Raw genomic sequence first — 20,877 nt, 5'->3', positions numbered from 1 at the left:
ACACGCAGAGTTATTTTGCAGAATTTGTGTTATCCCTTGCATGCTGGTGTCAAACACTGTGCTTCTTGGAATGCTCCACTTGTCTGGGAAAAGTTTAACAAAGAGCCAGGAGCATCGTTATACAGTGTATACTCTGATTAATCCAGTTCAGTTTGCTGATACATGCTGATACAGAGTGGTACCTCTGGTTAAGAACTTAATTCGTTCCGGAGGTCCGTTCTTAACCTGAAACTGTTCTTAACCTGAGGTACGACTTTAGCTAATGGGGCCTCCCACTGCCAATTTCTGTTCTCATCCTGCAGTAAAGTTCTTAACCTGAAGTACTACTTCCCGGTTAGCGGAGTCTGTAACCTGAAGTGTTTGTATCCCGAGGTACCACTGTATTATTCTTAAGGGTATTCTCTTGATAATACGGGAGGGGTCCCCATTTAAATATATATAATACTTCAAACATAAATCAAACTTTTCTTCAAAATATAAAACAATGTTCCAGCAGCCTATATCACACAAAAGGGCGGAGAGAACCACTGTTTCTTAAGATATGAACAGTGACCCAGAAACCAGGTTATCAAAAGGAAGGAAAGGTTATTGGACACCAGATACTTTTCACATTCAAATAATTACACTTGGTCTTGACAGGCCAGTATGAACTCTGATCCCCAAAGGTTTGAGCTAACATTCAACAACAGGATATCAGCAATTTGCTTTAAAATCCCTGAAGTGACTTCTCAAAGTGCAGTTATTTGCTTTCTTTTGTATTTAAGTGGCGTGTCACCTTTCAGATGCTTCATCCCGCCTGCGGAAAAAGATCTCGAAAGCTCAAATGTCCATACGATCTCACTAACAAAGAACAGGCCAGTATTGACTTTGTGACTTCCCTTCAACCGCAAGGTCTCAAACCCATTAAATACATCCAATTAAATATATGGAATATATGTATGATGGCCATTATGGAAATTTCCCTTATGGCTGGCTTATACCTAGAATCAAGATGAAAGCTTTGCCTGCTCTGTGTCATTCCCTGTTACAAGGAGAAGGGTTCAAGCACAGCTTTCTCGCAGGAATGCTGTTGGTCTAGGTGCAGAGATGCCTCACATTGGAGAGCAGTAAAATATGCAGCTCAGCCCCTCATGGAGCCTGAAGTAGTAAGATTCTGTTCAATATATATACTGCACATACATCTGAAGTATTTTGCAAACAAGGTAATGTTATTTATATATGTAGTGCTACAGCTCTGTATGATTCCGTTGTCTTCTGGACAAGACTTTGGGGGCCACCAAACAATACAGTGACTGTAGTTAGCTAAGGAAAGTTGCAGGATTTCCAATGTGTCCTGTTGTGTAACTCAAAAATCAATGAACAAATAAGTACTCTCTTGTCTATCGATATCTCTGCAAAGTAAAAAGGGTCTCTTGATCAAGGAGGATGCCGTATAAACCTCAGGTCCTTTTCCTGCAGTTACCTGTCCAAGATCCAAGGTGACGTTGACCTCGTTGAATTCCAGCCTTCGTGAAAGAGGAGGGCTTTGCCACCAGCGCTCGGTGCCATCGATAGCATTGGTGATGGGATGGGCTTTGTTGCTGTTGGCCGATGAGCAGATGTCACAGTACTGACCCTGTGGTAAAAAAAAACAAAGCAGAGAAAAGGTTTCCATTTTTATTCAGGAAGATTATGGATCCACACCCTCATTCCACACCCATGATCATAAACATGGACCATATTCAGTGCTCCAAGCAACCCAGGGGCAATAGGGAGGCTCTCAACCATAACTACCGTAGATTGAAAGCAGGCCATGAGATTGCACACTTCCCCCCCCCCCCGACCTTATCCTCAATGGAACAAATACATCTTACTCTTCTCCTGGCCTTTATCGCAGTACACACACTATATATATGCGCAACGTAGAGAAAGTGAAAAATGTGACAAAAACTGAAAGTAAAAGCTGCTGAAGTTCTCCTCCCTGGTATGGAGAGAATGTGCAAGCTCATTCATGCATCTCATTCATGTAGTGCTAAGCCACAGTGAAAAGAGAGAGAATGGAGAGGTTATTCTGTCCGAAGGCCTGTGAGAAGTGGTGTTTGGTTTCTCACAAGCAAGATAAAAAACTGTGCATCATATTTATGAAAGTCCAGGGAAAACAAATCCATCAGTTGTACATCAGTCCAGTTAGTTATCTTAGCTAGTTAACAGTTTGCTACTGGGCCTAAGTCAAAATGCTGATCTTAACCTTAAGCCATCTTAAGTGTCATCTTGGTATCTGGCAATTACCGATTAATAAGTAAAAACTCTTCTCTTACACTGTCTCATAAGCTCTGATCCCACTTCACACACCAGTGTTGTGTCGCTTTGCAACCTATTCTAGCAGCACAGCCAGGTAGATTATTCCTTAAGGGATGGCTGTGGTCCACTCTGAGTTCTGGTCACAAGAATACCAGGACTCTTTCCAATATCTCTTCTCACAGTTCCTCCTATACCCAGACAAAGGCCACAAGGCTTCTACGATTCTCTTTGGCTTCAGGAACAGCTTTTTCCACCCTCCCCACAGTCTGTCTCTAGAAATGCAGAATGCATACATTCCAACAATGTTCTGTGACGATATCCCTGCTGTCTGGAGAAAAACGAAAGATAAACCGAACCAGTCATATCTGCTATGCATTTTAGGAAGTTGTTTGCTTGCTCTTTGGACACCTCTTAAAATAACAGTAACACAATTCTGCATGATGTTTCCTGAAATCAAGAAGCATCTGTTTAGATATAGTTGGACGCCATTTTGAATCAAAATAGTGGGCTGAACCTTTCAAAGTTGCGCAGATTTTATCCACCGATTTCAAAACTGCACTGATTTTTTTTGGGGGGGGGGCGTTAATAGAAATTCTGAGCAACATCAGGTATGAGGCTGCTGCTACTATAAAATAAAAGAGATGAACTGTAGAAGAGTAATAACATGAGTTACATGGAATATCTAAGTTAACAGTCCGGCACAACTATGGACTGACTGGGTAAATCTGAGCAACACGCCTGGGAGCCCAGTATTCCTCGTGTGGGGGGAAAAATGGAAGAAAACATGTTGTGTGGTTGGAGAGAGTTTTTTAAATGAAGCAACCTGCCCTGAGCCTTAGAGTTAGGATGGGCTGAAATAAATATGTTGCTAGTAATGCCAAGCCAAGCACATTTGGTCTAAAAATAAGCGTGACATTTGTATCGAACCTAGAGAGTTCTTTTGTTTATTTGTTTTAAATGTTTTCGGAAAAGTGAAGCATTAGGTCAAAAGTAGGATCTCAGCAGGGGCGTAATTTGCTAGCAGGATTAATGGCCTTCTGCTCTAGCAGTAGACTGGATCAGTGCCCCCATGTAGGCCTGCCATTGGTTGCTATGGTAACGGCAGCATGACACCAGGCCGAACTGTCAACTTCTTTCAGGCCTTTGGCTCTTCTGTGAAGGAAATGAAGCCAACACTTAATGGGAAAAGTGGGACAATCGATTTGCTGCACAAATAGGGTTGCCATACGTCCGGAATTTTCCCAAGCCAAGCCGGTTATTCAGCCTCCTTAAGCAACATCCGGGTGAAAATGACTGAAATGTCTGGGGAAATCCAGACATATGGCAGCCCATGTTGGTAGTGTAGATTTTGGCAATTTTCATTAAAAATACCTCAAAAACTTTTGCTGTTGTTGTTGAGATTTGTCCCAAGATCGGTAGCCGTTCTAGTCCACCAAGATCAAACATTTGCCAACGCTGCTCATCTATCATATTAAATAAACAACATCATTTCTCCCATTAAGGAAAAATGTATGTGGGAGCGTGAGGTGGTGTTTGGTTTCTCACAAGCAAGATAAAACTGTGCATCATGTTTATGAAAGTCCTGAGAAAACAAATCCCATCAACCTTGTAGATCCAAGCAAATTGCAAGGATAGGTTAAATTGCAACAATAGGCTTTTCTCAGGAAAAGAGATGGGAGACCTAGAAAGGTTTTGCAGCAGCAGACAAGGAAGTTACAAAAAGGGTTGTGGAATTTAATACCTCAGCAATCAGAGCAAACTGAGATAATGGAGCGGGTTTGAATGGAAGAGCTTCCTCTCAAATCTAATCCTTTCTCTCATTTTAAATCTCCCATTTAAAGCAAAGGGATTGTTGAGGTCTTTGCAGAGTGTAATAGAAACCTGTGAGGAAGTACGTTAGAACCAGGAAAACTGATGGGACAAATTTCTAGCATTCTTGCATTGTGTCGATCCAAAAGCGACTGTCCTCACAGGTCCATTTGGTACATCAGTTGATGGATTAGGCCCACATGAAAACTCCTGAGGGCCTTAGTGGACCACTTAAAGGTTATTCTAGCAACTGTAATGTGCTGCACTATTATTATCTATTATTTTTATTTATTAAATGCCCTTCACCCTGAAGTCCCAGTTCAAAATAGAACATTAAAACCATTTAAAACAACATGCAATCACGTTGGCCACTGTACACTGTACTGTACATAGTGCTGCTACTATTGCATTTTTTTTTTCCAACACAACGTGCTTGAATCAGAATGGCCTTTCAGATATCTGCTTTCTCCAGTCCGCACAGAGTTTTTAGGAGTGATCAGCTTACTGCCACAATGGCAAACCAGGATTTCAAATACTCATAAGCTGTGTACCAACTGCACCAATTGCTGCTGGTTCAACCATTATAGCAGGATTAGCCTACAAGGGAGCAGAATGCCTCACCAACAGTATATTAAAAAATAAAAATACAAAGGCCAACTGTTTAAGGATGGAAAAGTACAGCCCAAGGTATAATATCATACAGAGAGAAAGATCAAGCTCTCTCTGCCATTAAAACTTCCACTATCAGCTAGAGAGGCACAGAACTCATGGCACCATGACTCATACACGGCTCAAAGGGAATTTGGGGAATCAAAGGGAATGCATGCAAACTGCTTCTGGTTTTTGTCCAAAACCTGTTCAGTTTAACCCTCCCGCCGAAATCAACGGGACTTAAAAGCGCCCTAAGTTTTCTCTTGAGTAAGAGACACTAGTCTCTCATGGGTCTCTCATAGTAGACAGCCAATGAAACAACCCCATGCACACACAAACCTCCCAGTTACTGTACTGACATTCCAACCACTACTATAGGAAATGGAGAAAAAGGGCAGTAGTAAAGAGAAGAGCAGAAAATATGATAAACCCCTGAGGGCACGATGCAATGCAACCTCTCAATTTTTAAAAAAATGGCTTTCAATTTGGATTTCTGCACTTACTGCTACACTGAATTCATAAGAATTGCCCACCTTGAGATTAACACACGAATAATTATACTGGAAGTACGAGAATAAAAAGATCCGTTGTTGTTACTACTACTAATAATAATATTGAAGTGTTTAGGGTTTTGTTACTAAATACCGTAGCGGTTAAAAACAACAACCCAATAATAAGCTGTTGTTGGGGGGGGGGGTTTACCTCAATCTTAGGAAAAATAGGGCATTGTCTTTTACTGAGTCAACCCATTGATTTACGTCGTTCAGTACTGCCTCTGCATGATTTCACACAGTGGTATCTTCCCACTCTATAGTGGACATGCTGGGGATTGGAGCTGGGGCCTTCAGCTTGGTGGGACCATTGAAATAGCTCCCCCTTCCCCGACCTTATATATTTATTTACAACAATGATGTGACATGGACAATAGAAGGATGCTACAAGTTGACAGGCCCATGCGAGGTAGCCATTCATTTTGATGCTTGCTCTGTACTGCTTTTAAACATTTTTATGTTGCTGTTTTGTGAACGGGTGGTATATAAATACTTTTATTAAAAAGGTAAATGGCTATAAAGAACCCATGAGGTATCATGGTCAAGTGTGTTGACCTGGGAGTCCCTGATTTACATCGTCATCCATTCATTCTCTCTCTCAAGCTAATAATGCAACAATAAAATGAGGTTGTAGAGAATCATGGACACTCCTTTGAGCTTCTTGGAGGAAAAAGTGGGATGTAAAAATAATAAATAAATTGAAGTGTCATTGTCTACTGTAGTTAAAATGATCTGTGTAAGAACTTTGTGCTTTAACCATTCTCTGGCAAACTGAAGGTAAGAAAGAAAGAACACTTACGATGTGAAACTCTACCCTCAGGTGGCTATTTTGATACATCTATGGAAGCAACTTCTTGGGAGATACGCCTACTTCTTGGGAGAAAAGCAATGACAAACCTAGACAGCATCTTAAAAAATAGATACATCACCTTGCCAATAAAGGTCCGTATAGTTAAAGCTATGGTTTTCCCAGTAGTGATGTAAGGAAGTGAGAGCTGGGCCATAAAGAAGGCTGATTGCCAAAGAATTGATGCTTTTGAATTATGGTGCTGGAGGAGACTCTTGAGAGTCCCATGGACTGCAAGAAGATAAAACCTATCCATTCTGAAGGAAATCAGCCCTGAGTGCTCACTGGAAGGACAGATCGTGAAGCTGAGGCTCCAATACTTTGGCCACCTCATGAGAAAAGAAGACTCCCTGGAAAAGACCCTGATGTTGGGAAAAATTGAGGGCACAAGGAGAAGGGGACGACAGAGGACGAGATGGCTGGACAGTGTTCTCGAAGCTACGAACATGAGTTTGACCAAGCTGCGGGAGGCAGTGGAAGACAGGAGCGCCTAGCTTGCTCTGGTCCATGGGGTCACAAAGAGTCGGACACGACTAAACAACTGAACAACAACAACAACATGGAAGCAACTATTCTAATGGCCCACCTTATATAATCTTATATAAAGATTAGCTCTTCCATGGTTTTTCTCCATAGTTTTCCAGCCTTTGGTAGTGTCCCACTGGGGAATAATATACAAGGCAGTGAAGGTGAAAGGGTGAGAGCAAGTTTAAGTGGTGCAACTTGGAGAACTCTACAAACCAACTCATGAGTTCATTATGGTTGCGTCAGCCAACGGAAAATGAACACACATCCCCCTCTTTTTCTCCATGCCTTCATCATTGATTTAGTCACTAGGGAGTGTTGAAATCCCTAAAGATAATGAACTAAGAACGGTGACCTTTCAACTTAATACCTCCTTTCCTATGCCTTCCCTTTCCCCCCCTTCAGTGCTGCCCACTGTTATGGGAAGGAACCAGCCACAAAAGGATTTTACCAAAGCACTCAGATTGGCCAGAGAAAAATCAGTCTAGGAAGTACAGCTTACATCAAAGGGGCAGCAGTATCAAAGCCATACAGAAGAACACGAAGGGGAGCAGCAACTACAATCCAACTCAGCATTATGAATAGCCAAAGCTTGTTTAATTGGAAGTTGCTGGTAGTATCCAAGAATGGACGTATGAATGGTGCAAGGCTGCAATTGGAAGGGCACAAATCAGCCCTGGTGAAAGAGGCATAAAGAGTTGTCATGAGAATTTGGGAGCTTGACATAAGCCTCTTGTGTGCAGGTATTACATAGCTGGTTATAGAGAATCTGGCATGATAGCCTCACGGTTAAACAAGCATTGCCTGTCAAACAACTAGTCTTTAACATGTAACAAGTCTTTCTTAGGTATCGCTCTTTTAGCATTCAAGGGTGGTGGTTACTATTAGGTATGTTCAGCATGGACTGAAATCAAAGAATCAAATTGGCTGCCCTTGTTCTTGGGAAGCAATAAGCCCCCCCAAAAAGCAGCTTATTGAATGAATAAGTTACCAAATGTATAAATTGTGGTGACCAAATCGAAAGCCCCATTTTCAAGGATGGCTGGTTCACCCCAAAATAAAACATTTTTTCAATAAAGCTGAACTTTTATCAGTGCCTACATTTCACCTAAGCCCAGATTCTCATTTCAGCTTAACACTAAAACAAGACAACAAGGAGAGAAGCCCTTTTGAAAATCCAGACTCAAAGGGGGATTGTCACTTTGGAAACCACAATGGTGCACTTATGTCGCTTGGGGCATGTGCCACGTCACACAACCCATTCTGTGTTTGGCCAGGTGCCCTCCCCAGGCACAGAATTTGGGCTGCACTGTGCCAGTTACCAACAAACAAGGTCAACTGAATAAGGCATCAGCACCAACATTTCAGGTACCCCCTCATGCATGCATACCCTCCTCCTCACCAATATGGTAACTGCCTGCTTCCTTTTCTGATTTAAAATTTTATTGTTTACCCTGGGTTTACCCTGTTCTACCCTGTTCTTTACATGTTCTACACCAGGCATATCCAACAGGTAGATCACTGGTAGACCACTGGCTCCCCCCATAGAAGCTCAACAACTTTGGCTCGCCTAAAAAAAAGCTCAACACCTGCACCCTAAAAACCCGGGGATTTCCTCCTTCCTAAAAAAGAGTTCAACAACTCTTTCACCTGAAACCCAAAAAACAGGGCTTTCATTCCTAAAAAAAGCTCAACCTGAACCCCCAGATCACTGCCAGCTTTTAACTCTGTGAGTAGATCGCAGTCACTTGGGAGTTGGCCACCGCTGTTCTACACAAACTTGCAAGCCAAAACATGGGTGGGTTGATTGTTAGCTGGAGATTGCAAGCAGCTAAAGCTTTGACCCTTCAGAATACGTAAACCTATATCCAAATTCAACCATAAAACAGAAACATAAGCCAAAATGGTTTCTGCCATGCTAATTTTTCACTTATGTGAGTCAAGTGTCTTCGACTGCGAATGTATGAATTTAATCCTTCTTAATCTTACACAGAGGAAGGGCGCCAGGTGAACTGGGATCTCAACTTCTTCCTGACCCAGCACGAGCCACAATGGTCCCTGCTGCTAAGGTTTGTCTTAAGACTTTCTTCGCACACTGGGGAAGGTTTCAAATTCCACTTGCTTTCCAACTCCTATGGTTGCCCTTGCAGGATTTACAACAGGCCTGGGACACAGGGAAGTAAAGGCTCACTTGCTCCCCCCGCCCTGCCCCAACCTTTAGCAAATCCTCTCTTGCAACTGGTCTCCCCTCCATCCCAGATGTCCACAGTTGTTAAGCACTTCGCAAAGCGCAAGTCACTTCAGTACACTTTTGCCATCCACATTCCTAGGAAATTCTTGGCCTTGGGTGCATGTGGCCTCTCAGTCAGGTCCCAGTTTAAGCAGACATTTACTTTGACATAAGCCTGTAATAATTGTTTATCCTTAACACACCCTTCTTTCCCACCCACATTCCTTCAAACAATTTACGGACTTATTCACACCTATATTCTCAACATTCAACACTCTCCATTTAGGGTTGGGTAACAGAGGCACTTTTTCCAAAGTGGTATTACAGAACAGAAGCATTGTTGTGCCTGGTGTGTAGACTCAACCTTTCTCTGTTCCCAGCTCTTGTTGATTTGCTACACACCACAATGCCTGTATCACACCACCTTCAGCTCCCATAAAAAATATTTACTGTCTATCCCCAAAGTAGTGTACACCTGCACATCTGTTTTGAAATGGTTTGGAAGAATACCAGATCCAAACCTTCAAGTAAATATGCATAGAAACATTTGTAATGGACTGATCCCTGAATATTCCTGGCGGTCCACACCAACGAAGAGAAGCAACCCAACAAAGTTTGTGCTATCAAAGCAGAGCAAAAGGTGGTGCCTCTGTATTTTAGGGTTTATTTAAAAGCCCAGTTCACATTTAACACAAAGTTTAGGATTGTAAATATAAGCCACAGCAAGTCTCCGGATTGTGTATTCCCCTCTTCTCATCCACTGAGGAGTTCAGAAGCTTCAGCTTACTTTTAAACTAATCACAGTTTACCATTACATCGAAAACCTAAACTGTGGTTAGTGAAAACAAGCCAACTTCATGAACTAAGATTTATCATAGTTTGTCCAGGAAAGTTAAATCATAAACAAAAGTTTTTGGATTTTCATTGTGGCCATGCCAGAAACACCAGTCCAAGACTCTAAGCTTGTTCTTGGAAAGCTAAACTATGGGTTAACATTACATTTTTTTTTTGTTTAATTAGGGTTGCCATACATCCAGATTTGGCAACTTGAATTTAATGCTGTCTCAAGAGTTTATGAAGCTGTCATACAGAATAACTTTTATGTCCCAAGTTACTAACAGCTACTTCTAAGATTATGATTTCCCTTAAATGTCCATTGTTAGGGCAAACATGTATGGCTAGAAAACCTAATGTACTAAGACTCATATTCATTGCCCTGCACACTTTTTGCCTTCGGACCTACCCTCCGGGGTGGACTCTGGCCTTTCTCAAGTCTCAGTGGCACCTTGTGCAAGACTAAAATTCAGCACTCCTGCTTCTCACCTTCCGCTCTGGCTCAATTCACTGCCTCCTAGGTGCGATGCCCTGCAACAGCCTCAAGGCTTGGCGCCCAGTTTGGTGGAATTGCTCACTCCAAAATCCGCCTCTACGCCCGACATTAGCATGTAGGGAATGCTGCCCTAGTGGGAAGAAAAAGGTTCCCTATCCCTGGTTCAGATGCTGCATTTGTGCTATACAGAAAAAAGCTGGTGCCTGCCAATTGCCTGCACTGTTCTTTTATAAGACATTAAACTATGAGTGGAGATACCTGGGCGAGCCAAGGTAAAACCCTAGAGGACTTGCTTATACTTACTGGAGAAGCTCCTGTTTTGAGAAAATGCAAAGATCCCTCTTAACAGTCTAACGTTTTCAGCGCAAAGAAGCAACTCCAAAAAAAAGCCAATCATAGAATTGTAAGGGACAGCTTGGATCACCTAGTCCAATCCCCTGCAATGCAGGAATCTTTTGCCCAACGTGGAACTTGAACCCACCACAACCCTCAGATTAAGAGTCTCACGCTCTTGCCAGCTGAGCTACCTAAATTCTCTCCTCTATGTATCTTTTTTTATAGCTGATCCAGTGAAAACACAGAACTCCGAATTCTGAGCAAGGAAGGAAAAAAGAAAAGGTGCTTAGAAAAGGGCAGACCAACTGTGCCGCTCTGAAAAGCAGGTTTAGTTCACAGATACAGTATTGAGCTGTAGATGTGGAAGCCCCATAACACAATAGTTATGAAATGAAGAGGAATATTCATAGCTGGGTCTCTAGCCATGAACTCAACTGGCGGTAACCTTAAGGCAGGCTGCTATGCCTCAGTCCCCACAGATAACAACAACACTGGGCCAACCTTACAGGGTTGTTGTAAGGAAATGAACATTAGGTGCTCCGAGCAACACACACACACACACATAGCATGAAATAGGCTGATGTGTTCTCTTCAACACAGGTTTTCTGCTATTATTTTCTAAAAAACCCACTGGAATTCTTTTGTACGCCTGACAAAAAAAGAATGCATTTCAGCGGCCAATCACATTTGTGTTCAGGGCCAGTCTCAATCAGAGATTGGCATTGCTGGGCAACTGCTCAGTCCCATGCCCCAAAATGGGGCCCACTGCCAAATCCAAGAGGGCCCCCCCAGCCCTGCTGCCCCTCCTCCTCATGGACGCTTCCTGATCACCTGGCCCCTCTAAGCATGTGAGCAAGAAGAAAGACCAGCAGCTTCCTCTCACTTTGCCCTCTCCTGGAAAGTTGCAGGGACTGTGCCCAAAGGGGCAGGGAAAGCAGAGAGTCTGGGGGTGGCATCTTGACCAAGAACTGCTCCCCAAAAAAACACCCAACCCTGAAGCCAGGATTGTCTAAAAGTCAACATTTTTGAAAGAAAGTGCTTAAACTTTTCCCCACTATAATCAACAAGTCTTTATTGTTGTTGTTTTTTACTTTAAGCCAATGTTTAACTTTGACCGGATCGCAATATTATTATTTTTTGGCAAATGGGCACCCTCAACTTGAGAAAACAGAAGTTGCTTTTTTATAGAGAGGGAAGCAGCGAGCACCCACTGCATTCAAGCATACTAATAAAGCACACAAATCGGAGTTTTGTTGTAAGTTTGAGCACGTTGGGTCTAACCGTAAAATGAATGGGCCACAATTTATCCAGCAGTAACCACTTGTTAACCGTGTGTGTGTGTGTGTGTGTGTGTGTGTGTGTGTGTGTTGTCCTGCCAAACGTGAACAGAATCTTACTGCCCCCCTCACAACACTAGAATTCTGATCAGCTATTTAAGTGCTTTACGACTTCCACTTGGCACAGGAGCTCACACACCAAGCTTAACAAGCAGCTGAGAAGTTACCTCTTGGCTGATGGTTTGTCTGTACACAGTCAGTGGAGGTGGGGGCGAAAGGAAGAGTAATTGCATCCCTCCTTGAAACTGGAAGGTGGCACAGCCATTCAGTCCAGAGTCACTAAAAAGGTCTGCTAAATTCAATGCTCCTTTCAGAAGTCCACATTATGAAGCGCAGAGCAAACATGTGCTCTGTGAGTGTGCAAACAGACACAAACACACACTTGCGAGAGACACTTCCTCCCCCCCCCCGACCTTTTGTGTGCCTGCCCCATTAACTGAGAATCAATCCACCAACTTCAAGTCAACTTGGGAGATAACAAAAGAGGAAGGAGGAGGGGAGATTTCGAGCCCACACTGGTGGAGGAGCCAGCCCAAAGTTATGCGCTGTGATAAATAATTGCAAAGCCAGGATATATATTTTCCCCCACCCTCTTCCTTCATCCTGTAACAGCCCACCTGAGAGAAAAGTCCCATCGTGGTCCACGGGGCTTACTCCCAGGAAAGGCGGCACAGGATTGAATCCTCAAGTTGCGCGCTCTCCACGACGCAAAGATTCGCGCGTGTTTCGTGTTATAAACAGGTCGCCAGCAGGTCCCCGGGCGGGTTACAATAAAGCTCATCATTACAAAACACTTAAAACAAATTGCAGCCACAGTAATAACAATGCAAGATGCGGCCGTATGGAAACTAGAAATCAGGCAGCCTCCGATGAAAATACTGTACCTGGATAGTCTGGTTGGGGTCCCCTCCCGCTACCGGCCCGCCCACGAGTTTGCAATACAAATCCTCCACGGCTCTGGGGGTCTTGGCGCCGGAGTCTTCCTCGCCGCAGGTCGCGGTGGCCGAGATCTTGGTCCCCTCGGCCAGGTTGAAGTAAGGTGGATGCAGGCTGTGGCCGTTCACGTCCGCGTGGAAGGAGACCGGCTGCCCTTCCGAGCCAGAGGGCACGGTCGCGGCCAGCAGCAGCAGCACCAGCGGCGGCGGCACCACTGGCGGCGCGCAGCGGATCTTCCCCGGCGCCCTCGCCATTTTTTCGCGTTTGGCAATAAAGCAAAAAAGAAAGAAAGGAGAAATCCCGGAGGGAATTGGGAACGGGGGGAATGGGAAGGAGCAACTAGTGTTTCCCCCGGAGAGCCATGGCTGAGGATCAATCAAAGGGCTAAAGGTCCCCAAAGCCGAGGAGCAAAAGAGACAGCGGCGGCGGCAGCAGCGGCAGGACGCAAAGGGGAAAGTTTCCCGACTGCGGCGGTTTCCAAGCAAGTAGCAACGAGGCTGCGCAATCGACGCATCAACCTGCAGCTGGAGCCTCACCAACTTGGCGACTTGGAGAGAGAGGCGCACCGTTTCGCCCCAGGAGGAGGGGATATAGCGGGATCCGAGGCGGGTTGGGGTGGGTGGGATCGACGGGGGGAGCGGAGGAGGAGGAGGAGTGGCCGCCGCGCGGGGATTATTCATGCTCTGATTCTGCCCATTGTTTTGGCCGCCCTCGCGGCTCCCCTCCGGGGTTAACCCGTTCGCGCGCCGGCCCAGAGCAACGTGGGAAGCTAACAATAAAAGGCCCCCGAGGTTTGGGGGGCGGCCGCATCCTGCAAAAGCCTGCAGGATGATGAATGATTTCTTTTTAAAAAGCGCTCCCCCCCAGCCCCAAGGCACTTTCCCAAGCGGCTGTGAAAATACGCAAAGTTCCCTTGAGATCCTATATCTGCATTTACGCGGGAGGAAGCCGCACTGAAGTCACTGGGGCGTAGAGCCCCCCCCCTGCATAGGATCGGGTGCAAGGGTGCGATCCTCTGCAGGCGCGATTACTTGGGAGTAAATTTTAACTTTAGTTTTTCTTTTTTAAAACGATGCGCGTAAGATCCCGCTGCCCTATACAAAGCGATGAGAGCGAGCCCTCCTGAACTCGATGGGCTTACTCCTGAGTAAACTCGCAAATGGGTTAAACACTGCCTAAGTATCCTGGCATGCTACTGTGCAAGTCCGATTGTGTTGTTGCTAAAGAAGAGAGCAGAACAGAGCATTAAAAATTAGCAAAAGTTCTGTGGCCAAAATAAGCAAAAGCCCATTTTAAAAAACATATATATACTCTCAGGACTCGACCCTATCTGTGGTTAGCTGGAAAGAAGTCCCATTTTGTTCCAAGGAATTTACTTCCAAATAAGGTCACAGTCCTCTTTATGTGCACTTACTTAGAGCTTGGGAGTAAGGCCCCCTTGAGTTCAGTGAGACCTTTGGGTAAACCGTGCAAAGGAATTCACACTGCACCTGTGTATCTGTTGCCAATAATCCCATTCTATTCTGGGATGGCCCCTTCATGGATCACTGCCTTGCCGTGGCGAAGGGGCTTGAATAACTCAGAGAAGCTATGAACTATGCCGAGTAGGGCACCCAAGATGGACAGGTCATAGTGGAGAGTATTGACCAAACGTGATCCACCTGGAGGAGGAACCGGCAAGCCACTCCAGTATCCCTGCCAGGAAAACTCCATGGACAAAGACAACAGGCATATAAAAGTTATGATGCTGGAAGATGAGCCCCTCAGGTCGGAAGGCGTCCAACATGCTACTGAGGCCCCCTCATGAGAAGAGAAGACTCCCTGGAAAAGACCCTGATGTTGGGAAAGATGGAGGGCACAAGGAGAAGGGGACAACAGAGGACGAGATGGTTGGACAGTGTTCTCGAAGCTACCAGCATGAGTTTGACCAAACTGCGGGAGGCAGTGGAAGACAGGAGTGCCTGGCGTGCTCTGGTCCATGGGGTCACGAAGTGTCGGAGACGACTAAATGACTAAACAACAACAACATTCTGGGATGGTGGCCATTGCAGTCCCAACAAGAACTAGAGAGCCACATGTTGCCTGCCCCTGCAGGATGACCAGGGGCGCCGACTTATAAAAAATATTGGGGGGGCCCAAGACCTCCAAACTGCTGCTGCTGGGGGAACAAAAGGGGCGAGCCCCGGGCTGCCCCGACCTTAAGTGAACCTGTGAGGGCCCGCCCTTTGCGGCAGCCGATTGGCTGCCGCCATGGGCAGTGAGTATTAATGAGCTAGGGGGAATCCCCGCTTCTCGCGGGGCTGACGCCAGCCCTGCGAGATTGTGGATGGGTCGAGAGCCCGCAACCCCACCCCCTCTCTAGATCGGGAGTGGCTTTGTTTTAACTCATTACTGAATGTATTTTAAAAGGTAACTATCGTCAAACAAGGAAAATAAAAAATACCAACATAATTTTGTGATTTTACAAAGCATAATATAACTAATAATTTTCTTAAATTATTGGGGGGGCGGAGCCCCCCCAAACGAATTTTTGAGGGGGCTCGGGCCCCCTCAGGCCCCATGGAGTCGGCGCCTATGAGGATGACCAAGTAGTAGGAAACAACTGGAATTCAGTAGTATACCATCCCTGAATATGGAGGTTCTATTTAGCCATGATACATGGCTGTATTATTTGGGGGGGAGGGTCTGCCCCCAGATGATCCTACAACAGCATTCTTTGCCCATTCCCAGCGGTGTCCTGAATTTACCTTTTACTTACTCCTATGGGAGGAAGGAGAATGTTACGGCTTGGGGACAATGTTTCAGACCTGTGCCTGGCTCATTGCATACTAGAAAGTTACTCCCTATAACTTATTCAATGTACAGTGGTACCTCAGGTTACATACGCTTCAGGTTACAGACTCCACTAACCCAGAAATAGTGCTTCAGGTTAAGAACTTTGCTTCAGGATGAGAACAGAAATCGTGCTCCGGCAGCGCGGCGGCAGCAGGAGGCCCCATTAGCTAAAGTGGTGCTTCAGGTTAAGAACAGTTTCAGGTTAAGAACGGACCTCCTGAACGAATTAAGTACTTAACCCGAGATACCACTGTATGAGTAAAGAAACACCATTGAAATCCTGTCAATGTTTCTATCTGCTTACAGTGGTCTCCTAAATAACTAATGCATTTTCCCCATTCTTTTATAAAGTTTTTGTCCCCTTGGTTTCTGAGTTTTCCAGTCAGTTTTGCCATTTCAGCACAGTCCATCAACTTGGTTGGTCATTCCTCTCTGGTAGGGACCTTGTCTTCTTTCCATTTCTGGGGTGGTAACATCTGGGTGGCTGTTTTTCCATAAATAAAAAGTCTTTTCTGCTCCTTTGGAATATCGGTACCTGTAATTCCTAATTTAAAAGTTATTTTAAACATTTCCCCCATTTCATTATATATCCTCTCCCAGAAAGCTCTTATTACAAGTTAACCGTATATGATAAAAGGTACCTTCTTTTTCTTTACATTTCCAGCTGATATTTGTACTTGTCCTATACAATTTTGCCAACCTACTAGGAGTCAAATACCACCGGTACATCATTTTCATATAATTTTCTTTCAGTGTACAACATGCTGTAAATTTCCAATCTCTTTTCCATAACCTTTCCCGATCTGCCATCTGAAGTAAAGGTACTAAATTTAAATCCAAGTGGACTGATGGTGTATCAGTGGCAGAACATCTGCTTTGCCTGCAGAAGGCGCCAGGTTCAATCCCAGACATCTTCAGGTAGGGCTGGCAATGTTCCCTGTCTGAAATTCTGGATGGCTGCTGCTACTAAGTGTTAACAGTATTGAGCTAGAAGGAGCAATGGTCTGGCTCAGTATAAAGCAGCTCCCTGATTTCCTATGGGAGCAATTAAAGGTAAAGGTAAAGGGACCCCTGACCATTAGGTCCAGTCGTGGCCGACTCTGGGGTTGTGGCGCTCATCTTGCATTATTGGCTGAGAGAGCCGGCGTACAGCTTCCGGGTCACGTGGCCAGCATGACTAAGCCGCTTCTGGCGAACCAGAGCAGCGCACAGAAACACTGTTTACCTTCCCGCTGGAGCGGTACCTATTTATCTACTTGCACTTTGACTTGCTTTCGAACTGCTAGGTGGGCAGGAGCTGGGACCAAGCAACGGGAGCTCACCCCATCAGAGGGATTCAAACCGCTGACCTTCTGATCGGCAAGTCCTAGGCTCTGTGCTTTAACCCACAGCACCACATGATGTTAAAACACTCTAATATTTTTGCTTGGTGAAAACCAGTACAGTATTTGGTTGCTATACTCCAAGCATATTGAAGCTTCTTTGATTTTTAGGTTGCTTTGGGTCACCCTGGGCAGGATAAAGAGACTAGCAAATTTAACAATAATAATAGTAAAATAATATCAAAGAATTGGTTTTGAATCTATGAAAACCCTAAATGTTTTAGAACTAGAATGCAGGCAACCCTGCATTTTGCACGGGGGTTGCATTCTGGGACATCATGTGCATCAGCAGAGCATACATAAGCCTGCCCCTTTCTGCCCATGCCCCGCCTCCAATTCTGGGTCCAAAAACGGCCCATGTGTGCATGGCTGCCAGTGCTTTGAATGAGTGGTAAATGGAGGTTGCTTGTACCTCCAATGAGGTACTCACATGAACCTGCTCACCAGTTAAGAGTGGCCTCATACCATCTGAAGTGAGGCAGGTGCTAATCAGAGACAGGACCTTCTCTGTTGTGGCACCCCTGCCTTTCATTTGCCCAATTCTTTTGGTCTTGTTTTTGCTATGATGTATATAGATTTTAGGCGGTAGAAACCCAGCCAGATAGGCGGGGTACAAATAATAAATTATTATTATTATAAATGGAGCAATGACCCGCCAAGTTCATTCTGCCTTCAGCCAATCCCCACTTGCCTGTCTTCTTGCTTATAGCCAATCAGTGGGTGGCCTTTCATTGGCTCTGGCGCCACCTGCTGTTGGTCTTCCAGTCTTCTGATCTACCACTCACAATCAGCAGCAGCCAGCACTGCTTTCAGGCTGAATTTTCAACTGCCTGCTGCCCTTTTTCTGTTGTATTGGATCGTTTATTTCTGTGAATTCATTCCAGACAGAGGATGCTCCTGGATTCGGCCCTGTCGCTGGAGGCTCAGTTGGCCTCTGTAGCTAGGAGTGCCTATTTGCAGCTACTGTTGGTTTTCCAGCTATGGCAACTTCCAGATTGGATTACTGCAATGCACTCTATGTGGGTCTGCCCTTGAAGACGACTCAAAACGTTCAATTAGTCTGAAAAGCAGTGCCCAGATTCCTCTCACATAACCTCTGTTTTAAAACATCTGCACTGGTCGCAAGTTAATTTCCAGGCCCAATTCAAGGTGCTAACATTTGTACTTAAAGCTCTAAATAACTTGGGTGCCAAATATCTGAAAGATGGCCTCCTTCCCTACAGACCTTGCCCCAGGTATTAAAACCAGCAGAGGAAGCCCTCTTGATAGTTCTACTACCCTCAGAAACTGGGGGAAGGGGCGGCAGCCCAGGAGAGGGCCTTCTCTGTGGCAGCCCCTTGTTTGTGGAACTCCCTCCCCACAGAGATGTACCTGGTAACATCATTATACAGTTTTACCCTGCTGTGGATGCTTGAGGGGTATATTTCTACGACCTACCCTACTTTTGAGATTGTAAGTTGCTTCAAATTCTTTCTAATGTTGCATTTTGAATTTCGACCTGCAGGAAGAAGGCTGGGTAATTATTAATAACAACAACAACTAAGAGCAACAAGAAGAAACCAGTGCACGTTTCTTCATCTGCAAAGCGTAAGAAACACTGGCGATTTCATCCGGATAGGCTGCTTAGAATGGCTGGCTGGCAGCTTGAAAAATACCTCTGCCATCCTGACGGGGACACCAACTCTTACCCTGAAACCGTTGCAGCCGCCAGCTGTTCCTCCGTTGGCACCAAGCCGCTTGAGATTCTATTGACGTGACGTCAGGACTTGTATGTGAAGTTTCTAATGTGGCTGAAGGTAGCTCAGCCCCTAGTTCCACATGGCAAGGAAGCATTCGAGCACAACAGCCAAGCCCATTCAGTTAGGAGTGACTTCCTGGAGCGCTTTCAAAAGCTCGTTTTAACTCCTTCCACTTTGGAGGGCTTTCCGACCTTGGGAATCTGAAAACACGATCGCTGCGTTCTGAACTAGTCCCCTTTTGAACTTGCAAAATGTGGTCTGTTCAGCCGAAAGCCAATCCATGTGATAAAAGGCAAGAGTTCTGAAATACGTCAAAAGCTGAGACAAAATGTTGAGTCTTCCCGTGGACATATTCCCAGAGAAGTAGCTGTGTGAGCAAAAACAACAGAATCTTGTGACATCTTCAAGATCGGCATTTATTATAGCATAAACATCCAAGCCCACTTCACCAGATTCATGAAATGATATCCTAAACTGGCATATATCAATCTATCAGTGTGTTATCATCAATACTGCTTGTGAATGATCACTGCAGTTATTTTGTTTTATTTAGAAAAACTTACAAGCGGGTTAATCAGGGGGGGAAATCAAAGTTCTGCCACATTAATGATCACAGTTCGTATTTATTAAATTTCATTTCTCTCTGAGTTCACTGCTTACATTTCTCGCTACAAGTTTCATTTGGGAAGGCCAACTTGGCTAACATATTCTGAATTTTGGGAGCATTAGCATTTTAAGTGATATGCATGGCATTTTTTTTAAAAAAAAACACACAGACCAACGAAAGCACCTCTTCAAATGGCGAAGTGTAAAGTATAACTAAAGGAAATTAAATCTATCCCAGAGGCATCAACGCCCTCTACTTGCTGAGACCTTGCAGTAGCATGTGAGGCAGTGTGCAGTGATTGCAATGTAAAAATCAGTCCAGACACCCTTAAATTTCATTAAATAGCTTGTTACTTAAGAAAAAACAATTAAGTCAAAACATAAAATTAAAAGCAGGAAATGGATTAGTTAATAACTCCCAAAGGAGCGGAGGAAAAAAGAGCCACTTTGATTGCTTTAATCCTAGCCTCCCTTTAGTAGTAGCCTAGTGACACATCATTAATTATCTCTCTCCAAAATTCAGTTTTTGTAATGAGCTATTAAAATATCAAAAACAGCTATTAACAGGCAGATCAAACATCACAGAGTCCTTTTTCTGTAAGGCTTGCGCAAGTAAATAGGCTATAGAAATAGATAACCAGGTTGCTGTCATGCCAATAGGGTGTTCATTTAATTGTAAATACTTGTAGACATTAAAGGTAGGGTCATGAGTTACTACTACTACTACTACTACTAATAATAATAACAATATATTATTTTGCAGCTTCCAGCAAAATATTAAAATACAATAGTTCATCAAATATTAAAAGCTTCCCTAAACAGGGCTGACTTCAGATGTCTTCTAAAAGTAAGTTAGTTGTTATTTCTTTGATATCTGGTGGGAGGGCATTCCACAGGGCGGGTGCCACTACCGAGAAGGCCCTATGCCTGGTTCCCTGTAACCTCACTTCTCACCATGAGGGAACCACCAGAAGGCTGTCAGAGCTGGACCTCAGTATCCAGGCAAAATGATGGGGGTGGAGACGCTCCTTCATGTATACTGGGCCGAGGCTGTTTAGGGCTTTAAAGGTCAGCACCAACACTTTGAATTGTGCCCGGAAATGTACTGGGAGCCAATGTAGGTCTTTCAGGACCGGTGTTATGTGGTCTCGGCGGCCACTCCCAGTCACCAATCTAGTTGCCACATTCTGGATTAGTTGGAGTTTCCAGGTCACCTTCAAAGGTAGCCCTACATAGAGTGCATTGCAGTGGTCCAAGCGGGAGATAACTAGAGTATGCCCCACTCTGGCTAGACAGTCCACGGACAGGTAGGGTCTCAGCCTGCGTACCAGGTGGAGCTGATAAACAGCTGCCCTGGACACAGAATTGACCTGTGGCTCTATGGACAGCTGTGAGTCCAAAATGACTCCCAGACTGCACACCTGGTCCTTTAGAGGCACAATTTCTCCATTCAGGACCAGGGAGTCCTCCATACCCACCCGCC

General features: G+C 44.7%; 1 protein-coding gene across 2 annotated transcripts in view; it reads right to left on the bottom strand.

Annotated features, from left to right (window-relative positions):
• Nucleotides 1-13,408, bottom strand: part of LAMA5 (laminin subunit alpha 5) — a 200,918-nt gene extending 187,510 nt beyond the window's left edge. For both annotated transcript variants that reach the window (XM_081916565.1, XM_081916566.1), the window contains exons 1-2: nucleotides 12,781-13,408; nucleotides 1,463-1,615 (exon numbers count right to left, since the gene is read on the bottom strand). In XM_081916565.1, coding sequence (XP_081772691.1) covers nucleotides 1,463-1,615; nucleotides 12,781-13,086 — 459 coding nt within the window. In that variant the 5' untranslated portion in view covers nucleotides 13,087-13,408. The remainder of the gene's footprint in view (nucleotides 1-1,462; nucleotides 1,616-12,780) is intronic.
• Between the last annotated feature and the right edge of the window lie 7,469 nt (nucleotides 13,409-20,877).

Source organism: Podarcis melisellensis (genome assembly GCF_964234715.1).
Source record: "Podarcis melisellensis genome assembly, chromosome: 6".
NCBI classification, from domain to species: Eukaryota; Metazoa; Chordata; class Lepidosauria; order Squamata; family Lacertidae; genus Podarcis; species Podarcis melisellensis.
The sequence above is the reverse complement of the archived record's forward strand: the minus strand, read 5'-3'. Positions and strand labels throughout refer to the sequence as shown.